Source organism: Entelurus aequoreus, linkage group LG18, assembly GCF_033978785.1.
Source record: "Entelurus aequoreus isolate RoL-2023_Sb linkage group LG18, RoL_Eaeq_v1.1, whole genome shotgun sequence".
NCBI classification, from domain to species: Eukaryota; Metazoa; Chordata; class Actinopteri; order Syngnathiformes; family Syngnathidae; genus Entelurus; species Entelurus aequoreus.
The window spans coordinates 18190868-18203856 of NC_084748.1; the positions used below are offsets into that span (position 1 = coordinate 18190868).

General features: G+C 39.7%; 1 protein-coding gene across 4 annotated transcripts in view; it reads right to left on the reverse strand.

Moving 5' to 3' along the window:
• Window positions 1–5068: 5068 nt before the first annotated feature.
• tll1 (tolloid-like 1) overlaps window positions 5069–12989 on the reverse strand; it is an 81831-nt gene continuing 73910 nt past the window's right edge. For all 4 annotated transcript variants that reach the window (XM_062026683.1, XM_062026682.1, XM_062026685.1 and 1 more), the window contains 3 exons: window positions 12458–12671; window positions 9346–9596; window positions 5069–6535 (listed from right to left, as the gene is read on the reverse strand). In XM_062026683.1, the coding sequence (XP_061882667.1) occupies window positions 6401–6535; window positions 9346–9596; window positions 12458–12671 (600 nt within the window). In that variant the 3' untranslated portion in view covers window positions 5069–6400. The remainder of the gene's footprint in view (window positions 6536–9345; window positions 9597–12457; window positions 12672–12989) is intronic.

The following is a 12989-nucleotide window of genomic DNA, read 5'->3' on the forward strand; positions in this document are numbered from 1 at the left end:
CAGAAGAAAGGGAAGGAAGACTTTCTAGTCCGTCAAGATGACTACTATGGGGGAGTATTAGAGTATAGGATTCAAGTTTGTTTTTTTAAATATATAACTTAAGAATACATGTCCGACTAAATGTTCTTCTTCCTCGATGAAGGCTCACTCCTCCTTCAGGAGGCGTTCAATGTATTATCAGCACAATGTGGAGACTATAAGAAGAAGAAAGATTATACAACATGAATCAGCTCCGATTTGTGTGCCGCAATGCAAATGATGTAATGTATACTCCATACTTTTGATATCCTAATTATTATAATGGTGGTATTAAAGATGCTATGTGACCAAAATGGCTTTAACCTCATCGATCACACAACAGCACCACGTCCTAAACTGTTAGTCGAGTTCCCAACCAGTGCTGGAACTTTGGTGCAGTACTGCAGGTGAACAGTAGATGGAGACAAAAGCACTATAGAGCGGCTGCTCGCCATGACAGAGAAATATATAACACAATCACTTGGCGACCTCTGGTGGCCAAATGGAGAAAGTGCGTTAATCAAAATGAAAATACATTTCCTTTTAACCGCAGAAAATGACCAATTGTTGAAACAAAAATATGTAATGCTTTTGCTTTTACATATTTATACTAATGATACAACAGCATAATGTGCTGTACTCTTCTTCCATTGTTATACATTATGAATTTATCGATGCCTTTCTTTGGTGATTTGCTGGTTTTGTTTTAACATTAAAGTAATATATATTAGTACTGCCAAACAGTTATTCTTCAAACCAGATTAATGATACTTTTTATTTTTAAAAAGCCCTACTATTTTGACACAAATGCAATTTTAATGTCAGATTGTCACACAGGATTAAAAAAAATGAATCCACGTCATTTATTTTCTCAAAACTTGGTAACGCTTTTATCTAATGTGGCTCAAAATAGTTTGCGTGATTATTCTGCATTTATACATAATGCAATTTATTTTTAACTTTTAATACAACTTACCAAGTTTTGAGCAAATGAATGACATGTATTTAAGTAAAACATTCTGATAATAAATTAGCATTTGTGTCAAAACACTCGTTTTTTAGTTGATTTTAATCATGCCAGCAAGTAATTTGCTGTGATTACCAGTAGTACAATTTCAAAAGTGTAAAGCGGATTTTTTTATATATATATTTTTTGCAGCAGTCTTGTCGCCCTCTAGCGACCAAACAATAGTGTCACAGAGGACGTGCGCTCAAATACTAAATTCTATTTAATTGTAATATATTTATAAAATTACTGAAAAACATAAAAAAACCCAAAAAGAAACCGTTTTTTTAATTCAATTTATGCCAATCATATTTTTTTTATACGTTCTTTACTGACACTGTTGTTCTACTGCATTATTAATTATTAAAGGGTTACTACAGAGTTCAATTAAGGTAACAGTACGTGAGGGTCAAACTATTGCAGACACTAAAAAATCCATAATGTACACAAGGTCAAATGGGACAAATAAATATTTCAAAAATTACTCAAATGTGTAAATAATTATTAAATACCTAAATGTGTTATGAAATGTTACGTTAATTTATTTAATGTAAACGTCCATTTAATTAAACATTTAGTTGTTAATTTCTTGGTGTAATTAATTATTTTCCGATTTAATTAGTCAAATATTAAATTATTTTGACTTTGATAGGTGAGTTTCACAGATGAAATAAATGAATGAAGCGCAGCCACACAGCTATAACACGTGTATAAAGGTAAGTGTGATTCAAACTATTGCATTCATCAACAAGCAATAATCTACGGAGGGTCAAATGGGACAAAATGAAATAAACAAATAGATCTTTAAATCATTACTTAAATGTGTCAATAATTAATTATATTCAGAATTAAATACCTAAATGTGTTATTAAAGGTCTTGTTAATTTAATGTAAAACTTAATCATTATTTATTGATATAAGGATGTAATTATTTCACAATTAATATTTACACATTTTGACTTTGATAGGTGTGTTTGAGAGATAAAATATACATAATTAAACATAATTGCTTGTTGATGATTTTGTTTGGTTTTATATTGTGTAGTTATATTTATATGGTAATTATTATTCTGTGACTGTAAATTGTTTGCTTGTTTTATTATTGATGCTTTTATTTTTTCTGTATTGTGCAGTTATAATTATATGCTTTTACTTGTAATTGTATTGAGTTTGTGGACCCCAGGAAGACTAGTGGATGGCAAACAGCTAATAGGCATCCTTAATAAAAATCAAATCAAAATCAAATAATTAGGGATGTCCGATAATATCGGCCTGCCGATATTATCGGCCGATAAATGCGTTAAAATGTAATATCGAAAATTATCGGTATCGGTTTTTTATTATCTGTATAGGGTTTTTTTATTTTATTTTTTATTAAATCAACATAAAAAACACAAGATACACTTACAATTAGTGCACCAACCCAAAAAACCTCCCTCCCCCCATTTCTTTCTGTTATCAATATTCTGGTTCCTACATTATATATCAATATATATCAATACAGTCTGCAAGGGATACAGTCTGCAAGCACACATGATTGTGCGTGCTGCTGGTCCACTAATAGTACTAACCTTTAACAGTTAATTTTACTCATTTTCATTAATTACTAGTTTCTATGTAACTGTTTTTATATTGTTTTACTTTCTTTTTTATTCAAGAAAATGTTTTTAATTTAGTTATCTTATTTTATTATTTTTTTAAAAAAGTACCTTATCTTCACCATATATGGTTGTCCAAATTAGGCATCATAATGTGTTAATTCCACGACTGCATATATCGGTTGATATCGGTATCGGTAATTAAAGAGTTGGACAATATCGGAATATCGGCAAAAAGCCATTATCGGACATCCCTACAAATAATAAATTATTAAGTAAAGGAAATAGTTAAACCGTAAAATATTTAATTTAATCATGAAATAATTAAATATAAAAATAATTATTTTAATCATTAAATGTAGTTTTGCATACAAAAAAAAGGCAATTATTTATTTAATTCCAATTATAATTATTTAAGTACATTTTAAGTAATTTAAGTAATTATGTAAACATTTATTTATTTAATTTTGACGCAATTGGACCCTCCATCGTAGTTCATTGCACCATATTAAGTTAAAAGTTAAAGTACCAATGATTGTCACACACACACTAGGTGTGGTGAAATTTGTCCTCCGCATTTGACCCATCCCCTTGTTCACCCCCCTGAGAGGTGAGGGGAGCAGTGAGCAGCAGCGGTGGCTGCGCCCGGGAATAATTTTTGGTGATTTAACCCCCAATTCCAACCCTTGATGCTGAGTGCCAAGCAGGGAGGTAATGGGTCCCATTTTTATAGTTTTTGGTATGACTCGGGGTTTGAACTCACAACCTACAGATCTGAGGGCGGACACTAACCACTAGGCCACTGAGAATATTGCTATAAAAACCTCACACGGTTATGAATTAAAAGACTTCTTCTTCTTCTTTCGTGTATCGTCTTCATATGTCCATCTTCGTGTCGTGTAGCCAATCCCTCGTCTCAGGTCCCACTTGGAAGAGGCCCTCCTCTGAAGGTGGTCTATGCCGGGGACAGGTGGTGATGATGTGGTCGGCAGTCTGCTCAGGCTCCCCGCAATCACACGCTGCACTGTCTGTTAGGCCCCACTTCTTCATGGACGCTTTGAAGCAACCAACCCCTGTGCGAAGGCGGTTCAGGAGGGTCCATTGCCGGCGAGGTAGATCTTCTCCCTCCACGCCACCTCCAGGATCCTGGATGTAATGGTGTAGGCGTGTCTGTCCTGCTGACTCCCACTCCTGCTTCCATTCCGCTGCCAGCCAGGCTTTGGTTGTCAGATCCTCCGGGATGGAAATAAGCATCTCTTGTGCGGCCTGATTGTATGGGTGGCGGGACTTGAGTCTGCTTGGAGGTGTTGCCATGGTGGTGGTTTCATGGAGGAGGTGCCAGCTGTGTTCCTGGGCTTTCCTTGCCAGGGCGAGGGTAGCGGCCTCTCGCCGTAGGCCGGCTGGCGCTATCCCTGCTAGGACTGGCAGGTAGAACACGGGGGTGGGTTTCAGGCAGCCACTTATGATCCGGAGGGCATTGTTGATGGCCGTATCGACCTTCTTGGCATGTGGGCTTCTACACCAGGTTGGGACACAGTACTCAGCTGCAGAGAATACGAGGGCTTGTGTGGAGATACGTAGTACCTTGGCCGAGGCCCCCCAGGTTGTACCAGCTAGGCGCCGGATGAGTGAGACCCTTGCTGTTACTTTAGCCCTCACTTCATCCAAATGTTGTTTGTAGGACAGTGTCCTGTCCAAGCGTACGCCCAGGTACTTTGGGGCCTGCTGGAACTCCAAGGGTTTGTTGTCCACTAAGATCTCCAGCTCCCTTCTTGCTTCCCTGCTGCAGAGGTGGAATGCTGCTGATATAGACTTTCCCTTACTGAGCTGCAGTCGCCAGCTTCGAAGGTAGGCAGCCAGGACGTCCATGTCCTGATTGAGACCCTCTTCAACCGCCTTCCATGTGGGCCGGTGTAGCATGATGGCTAGGTCATCCGCGTATCCATACCTTCTAGATGTCGTCACCGGTAGGTCAAAGATGTAGATGTTGAAGAGCATCGGTGAGAGGACAGACCCTTGTGGGACCCCGTTTCTCAGCCTCCTGAGCCTGCTGCGCTGGCCATCACTGGTCTGGAGAATGAAGCTGCGGTTTGACAGCATCTCCATGATGAAGTTGACCATATGACGGTCCGGGATTGTTCTCAGCAGCTTCAGGTGGAGTCCACGGTGCCAGACGGTATCGTAAGCAGCAGTCAGGTCCAGTAGTACCACCCCAGCTTTGGTTTTGGCCTGGAAGCTGTCCTCGAGATCTTGTGTGAGAAGGGTTACCTGGTCCACTGTAGACCTGCCCCGACGGAAGCCAGCCTGTTCCCTCGGAAGTTGTGAGTCAACTACTGGCTCAATTCGGCTGTGTATCATCCTCTCCAGGATTTTAAAAGGGACACACAGCAACGAGATTGGTCTGTAGGACTTGGGGTCATCCGCAGGTTTGTTGGGTTTGAATTAAAAGACAGCCGGTGGTTTTGAACCTGTGTGTATTTTTAATGATGCAGGGGAGGTGTAGGACATGTCGGCGTCACAGACGAGGAAATATAATAATATTAATAATAGTAATAAAAGACATTGGATCATGTGGAGCTTGGCACGTGAGGGCGATTCTTCATTCCACTTGCACACACACACACACACACACACACACACACACCCACACACTTTTGACATGATCTATAACGCACTCACATATAGTACACAGGGAGGAACAGCGCTTGGGCTGGGACGTAAAAGTGTTTGGGTTGGAAGCTACAAAACGCTGCACATGCACCATCGATGTCGCCTGGTTTCTTATTTTCCCCCCCAAACGGCAAAAGCATGGAGACAAAAGAAAAGAAGACATGGCATCCGTTGAGTACTAAGGCAATGAAGTAGTTCCACAGGACTACACAGCGTCGCCAGCCCTCACTCAGCGTTTGTATTTAGCACCAATGGGAGCGTCTCCTTTGCGGACGGCGAGGACGGATATTCCCTTCCGATGTCCACGGAAATACCTCAAAAGGAAGGGGACGTCCGCGGAAAAGGCTTTCACATTGATTTTCCCGTTCCTTTCTTTCCTTCACCAAGTGCGAACGATGTTACGTCGTCATCTCCACGTAACGGCAGAAGATTTAAAAAAAAAAAAAAAAAAAAAAGAAAAAGATCACTAAATCCACTGAACTTTGTGGAAAGGACGAAGAAAGAATTCATTTTTGGTGCAGATCTGGCATATTTCCGCTGTTATTCTGCATGCGATGTAGCCAAGCGGGGGGGGCAGTGACCCACCAGGTCCAGCAGATGGTGCTGTGGTGAGGAGGGAAAGTGCACTACTGCCACCTACAGGATTGGAGTGGAACTGTTATCTATCGGACATGTTCTGCCTTGGCGGAGGTCATTTGTCAGCAAACACACAAACACACACACACACACACACACACACACACACACACACACACACACACACACAGTCAACACAAATGGTCAGTTCCGACACACAAGGCGGTAAAAATGTTTGCTTGGAGAGTTGGTCCGAGCGGAAAATAAAAATGTGCTCGTAGTTGAGGAAAATGCTACAATGAGTTTTTTTAGTTCCTCGTGTCCAAAGAGCAGCTTTGACGTCCTCCAAAATATATATTTATATTCCACCCGCGGGACGTCCAAATATGGCCCGACTGGCGTCCCCTTCCACGCGGAGGGAGAGTCATCTGCGTTCGTCAAAGACTCCGCCCCTCGTGACGGGGCTTTCTCGCTGAGGTCAAAAGTGGCGATGGTGGGGTGGGGGTGGGGGGCGTGTCAGGGCGTCGGGGGGTCATTTCCTGGCGTGGAGGCTCTCTTGGAACTTGGCGCTGGAGTAGCGGATGTGGAAGCCCTTCTTGCTGATGGTGTCGTCGCTATGGAAACGGATGAGCACGGCGTCGCTGGGAGAGTAGAGTCCCTCTCTGGGCTGTAAGGACGGAAGACAGGAAGTCGTTTTTTTTTTTTTTTGCCTTAGGGTGGATGGCGGGGTTGGAGGAAGAGTGGGGGGTACGGGGGCGCGGTCAGTGGGAGGTGTGGGATGGGGGGGGGGGGGGGTTGAGTTAGGTGGGGCGGGGCTGAAGACATGCACACATGCGCCTGGTGTAGCTGAATGCCATGTCAACACTTAGCTATGATGACTAGTATGATAACCGCACATAAATGATAATACTAGTATGATAACTAGTATGGTATCCTCATAGAAATGACTCCAATGATAACCAATATCATTACTAGTATGATAACCAGTATGTTAACCTCATATATATTTCTTGTATAACTATAATGATAACCAGGATAATAACCTCAGAAAAAATACCAGTATGATAACCAGTATAAAAACCTCATATACATTATTAGTATGATAACTAGGATGATAACTAGTATGATAACCTCAGAGAAATAACTAACATTATAATCAGAATGGTAACCTCACAGAAATTCCCCTCTGGGATTAATAAAGTATTTCTGATTCTGATAACTTGTATGATAACCCTTATAGAAACAACTAGTATTATAACTGTATGACAAACCCTCATAGAAATTGCTAGGATGATAACTAGTATGATAATCACATAGAAATAACTAGTATGATAACCAGCAAACCCCATATAAATAACTAGTAAGATAACTAGTATGATAAACCTTCATATAAATATCTAGTATGATAACTTGTATAATAACCTCATAGAACTAACTAGTATAACTAGTATGATAACCCTTATAGAAACAACTAGTATTATAACTAGTATGATAAACCCTCATAGAAATATCTAGTATGATAACCAGTATGATAACCTCCTAGATATAACTAGTATAACCCTTATAGAAACAACTACTATTATAACTAGTATGATAAACCCTCATAGAAATATCTAGTATGATAACCTCATATACATAACTAGTAAGATACATAACTAGTATGATAAACCCTCATAGAAATATCTAGTATGATAACTAGTATAATAACCTCATCGAAATAACAAGTATAACCAGTATGATAACCCTTATAGAAATAACTGTTATGATAACCTCATAGAAATAACTAGTATGATAACCCTTATAGAAATAATTATTATGATACCCTCATAGAAATAACTAGTATGATAACCCTTATAAAAACAACTAGTTTTATAACTAGTATGATAAACCCTCATATAAATATTTAGTATGATAACCAGCATGATAACTTCATAGAAATAACTAGTATGATAACCTTTAGAAAAATAACTAGTATTATAACTGCATAATAACCTCACAAAAATAACTCGTATGATAACCCTTATAAAAACAACTAGTATTATAACTAGTATGATAAACCCTCATAGAAATATCTAGTATGATAACCAGCATGGTAACCTCATAGAAATAACTTGCATCACAACCCTTATAGAAATATTGAGTGTTATAACTGTATGATAAACCCCCTTAGAAATAGCTAGTATGATAACTAGTATGATAACCAACATGATAACCTCATTAAACTAACTACTCTGATCACCCTTATAGAAATAACTAGTATAATAACTCATATGATAAACCCTCATAGAAATAACTAGTATGATAACCAGAATAACCTCATATAAATAACTAGTATTATAAGTATTATGATAAACTCTCATACAAATATCTAGTATGATAACTAGTATGATAACCCTTATAAAATAACTAGTATAATAAACCTTCCTAGAAATAACTAGTCTGATAACTAGTAAGATAACCTCATAGAAATAACGTTGTGGCTTGTGCAACCCTTTGAGACACTCGTGATTTATGGCTATATAAGTAAACCTTGATTGATTGATAGAAATTACTAGTATGATAACCCTTATAGAAATAACTAGTACAATGACTAGTATGATAAACCCTCATAGAAATATCTAGTATGATAACCAGCATGGCAACCTCATAGAAATAACTTGTATCACAACCCTTATAGAAATAACTAGTTTTATAACTGTATGATAAACCCTCTTAGAAATAGCGAGTATGATAACTAGTATGATAACCCTTGTAAAATAACTAGTATGATAAACCTTCATAGATATATCTAGTCTGATAACTAGTAAGAAAACCTCATAGAAATAACGTTGTGGCTTGTGCAGCCCTTTGAGACACTCGTGATTTAGGGCTATATAAGTAAACTTTGATTGATAGAAATTACTCGTATGATAACCCTTATAGAAATAACTAGTACAATGACTAGTATGATGAACCCTCATAGAAATATCTAGTATGATAACCAGCATGGCAACCTCATAGAAATAACTTGTATCACAACCCTTATAGAAATAACTACTTTTATAACTGTATGATAAACCCTCTTAGAAATAGCGAGTATGATAACTAGTATGATAACCCTTGTAAAATAACTAGTATGATAAACCTTCATAGATATATCTAGTCTGATAACTAGTAAGATAACCTCATAGAAATAACGTTGTGGCTTGTGCAGCCCTTTGAGACACTCGTGATTTATGGCTATATAAGTAAACTTTGATTAATAGAAATTACTCGTATGATAACCCTTATAGAAATAACTAGTACAATGACTAGTATGATAAACACTCATAGAAATCACTAGTAAGATGACCCTTATAGAAAAGAGCTCAGTCTACAAGCAGGTAACTGAAAGGTAATAAGTGGTGATGTAACAGGGCGATGGATGTACACTCTAGCTCCCATACAGCGGGACTGACTGACTGACTGACTGACTGACTGACTGACTGACTGACTTACCCCTGAGCCGCAGAATCGACCCAGTCGGTGTGAGTCGGCGTCGTAGCCGTTGTAGAGCTCGATGTAGTCGTATCCGCAGTCGGCCTCCTCCTCCACCTCGAAGGTGATGAAGCTCAGCTCGATGCCGTAGCCCTGCTCGGCCGTCAGCAACCACTCGCAGTCGCTGTGGCCCGGGTAGTTGTTATCGCCGAACTGGGCGTGCGAGTAGAGGTTCTTCTGGCGGACGTCCGCCTTCAGGCGACCTCCGCACTCTGCAGGGGGAAAAGAGGTCGCTCGTGAGGCGTTGCACAAATCTGCCACGTGTGAATCCAACGTTCCACTTGTGAAGTCACCAGGATGTAAAAATGGTGACAAGAAGGGTAAGGGAACACAGATACTCGCATATTTGTGGTTGGGAATGATTGATTTTGGTAACTTCAATAAAAAGTTGATGGTGTTATCAGCAGGAGAAAAAGAGTGCTGCAGCACCAAATCCAGCAGAGGGCGCTGTTTCACAAGTCAATTCACATACTGCAACTAAAGATGCTGTACAATATTGTATTTGTTTTTTAATGTGTAAAACTGAATTTAAATGTTTTTAATATCTTTAGGACGCCTATCATAGAGCAGTGTTTCTTAACCATAGGGCTGCCAAACAATATCTGTTTCTCAGCTGTGGTCTCTATGGGCCACAGCGGTACTCAGTTGTAATACAATTGTCTACCACTTGTGGCAGTAATGAGAATATCAAACAAAAAAAGTCTGGAGCTAAAGTCATAAAGAGGTAATAATAATAATAATAATGGATTCGATTTATATCGCGCTTTTCTATTGTTAGATACTCAAAGCGCTCACAGAGAAGTGGGAACCCATCATTCATTCACACCTGGTGGTGGTAAGCTACATTTGTAGCCACAGCTGCCCTGGGGTAGACTGTAAGGCTTTATTTGTATTTGTTCTTTAATTTTTTGGACAGTTTATTTAACTTACAAATTTTATTTGTTTATTTAAGAAACAAATAAACTGACCGCAACATAACACCTGGGACAGGGGTCTGCAACCTTCAGCATACAAAGAGCCATTTGAGCCCATTTCCAAACCAAATAAAACCCACCTAGAGCCGCAAACTCGGTTTAATCCCTAAAATGACAACACTACTTTTAGTTGCCTTACATTTATGCTATATCCATCTATCCATTTTCTACCGATTGTCCCTTTCGGGGTCGCTGGAGCCTATCTAGCATTTATGAAATCAAACACTAGACAGAATTAAGACTCAGCAAGTATTTATGCTCTGATCAGCTTTCCACAGCAGTTCAAGTCACAGGTGGAGAAAATCCTTAGTGCTAAACTCTGTAGAACTTGCACCTGGCTCGCTGACAACAAGCTATCCATCCACTTGGGTAAAACAGAATCCATCCTGTTTGGGTCCCACATCAACCTTAAGAAAGTCAATGACTTCACCATAAAAGTGGGTGACATTGTTATCACCAGGAAAGATGAGGTCACCTACCTAGGTTCCATTCTAGAGGCTAACCTTTCCTGTGATAAAATGGCAACCAAGGTAATCAAAAAGGTTAACCAACGAACAAGATTTCTCTACAGAATCTCCTCTCTGGTCAACAAAAGCACCTTGAGGATTCTGGCGGGAACTCTCGTTCAACCCTTTTTCGATTACGCATGCACCTCCTGGTACCCCAGCACCTCCAAAACCCTCAAATCCAAACTCCAAACATCTCAGAACAAGCTAGTCAGGTTACTTCTAGACCTCCACCCCAGATCCCACCTCACTCCTACCCACTTCTCTAAAGTGGACTGGCTCAAGGTGGAGGACAGAGTTAAACAACTTGCACTGAGCCTAGTCTATAAAATCCAGTACACCTCCTTGATACCGAAGTACATGTCAAACTACTTCCTTAACGTAAATGACCGCCATAACCACAACACCAGGGGGAGCTCCACTAACCACGTTAAACCCAGATTCCGAACTAACAAAGGTCTTAACTCATTCTCTTTCTATGCCACATCAATGTGGAATGCGCTCCCAACAGGTATAAAAGAAAGGGCATCTCTATCCTCCTTCAAAACAGCACTAAAAGTTCACCTCCAGGCAGCTACAACCCTAAACTAACACCCTCCCCGGATTGCTAATAATCAAATGTAAACAATCAAATGCAGATACTTTTTCTTATGCCTTCTGATCTCTCTCTCTCTCTCTTGCTCTGTTTCTCTCTCTCTCTCTTTCTCTCTATATGTCCACTACTTGCTGTCCATATCCTACCCCCCACCCCCTCCACACCCCTGATTGTAAATAATGTAAATAATTCAATGTGATTATCTTGTGTGATGACTGTATTATGATGATAGTATATATGATAGTATATATCTGTATCATGAATCAATTTAAGTGGACCCCGACTTAAACAAGTTGAAAAACTTATTCGGGTGTTACCATTTAGTGGTCAATTGTACGGAATATGTACTTCACTGTGCAACCTACTAATAAAAGTCTCAATCAATCAATCAATCAATCAATCCGAAACTGCTCTTTTTCGTTCATCTACAGCTCGGTAGTATTTTTCCGCGAATGCTGTGTGTTTGTCCAGGAAATGTATTTCCATTTTGTGTTTTTTGCCATTTTCTCCCCACATATTAAGCACACAGGTGAACCAACCTCGCCAACAGTGAACACAAATGAATCTGTCCATGAAGCATTAAATGTTCAGAAATGCTTCTCTTTTTGATTTTTCCATTGCTACTTTACCTGGGGTTGACCACTAAAAACAATACAATTGCTTGGCAGAAAAAGTTGACGCATAGGGGGTATTACGTACATTTCGATAGACAAAATATTGCAAGATCACAAACAGAGCTGTGGGTTGCAGACCCAACATGGGACGTAGTGTTCTGAGTTCTCAAGGTGTTGAGGTAAACAAAAAACAACCATCAACTTATGATAGACACCAAAGTGTTACTCTGTGACAATAAATCATAATTTATATACAGTCAAAACTACAGATTGACGTAAAAATATAGCTGTTTTAGGGTAAATTAGCAGCTTGAGAGGTTGGCGTGATACCTTACTGACCAGACACACAATCGTCACTAGAGGGAGACATTTATCCATGGTTACCTGTGGAGTGCGAGGCCTGGAAGCCCTTCCTCTGCACCGAGGCATCAGAGATGAAGCGGAGGTACATTCTGTTGCCCGTGGAGACAAGCGGATCGGGCACTTTACTGCCGCACAGACGACCCAAAATGGCCGCCGTGTCAGTGTCCCCGTCAAAGGCCTCCAGGTGGTCGTACGCGCACTCCTGGTGCTGCTCGATCTCAAACTCACTGAAGGCCTGTAGGAGGAGGAAGAATCGTTATTGTTGCTGCTGTTGCGGTTTTTAAAGCTTAGATGAGACACAGATTTGTGTATGTCTCAACAAATTCAAATTTATTTCCACATTTGTTGTATTAAAAGTATCCCCCTCTGACGCCAATACCAAGGTTACAGATAAACACAGTTGCGTGTGCAAATTCAACACAGGTGCACACACATGCTTTGTCGGAAGTGATGGTCTAACGTCTTTTCGGTTGCATAAGCGATGTGAGATTATCGTCGATTAAAATGGCCACTAATGACAATTTTGACAACGTGTCAGCGGTGGAGGGCAAGT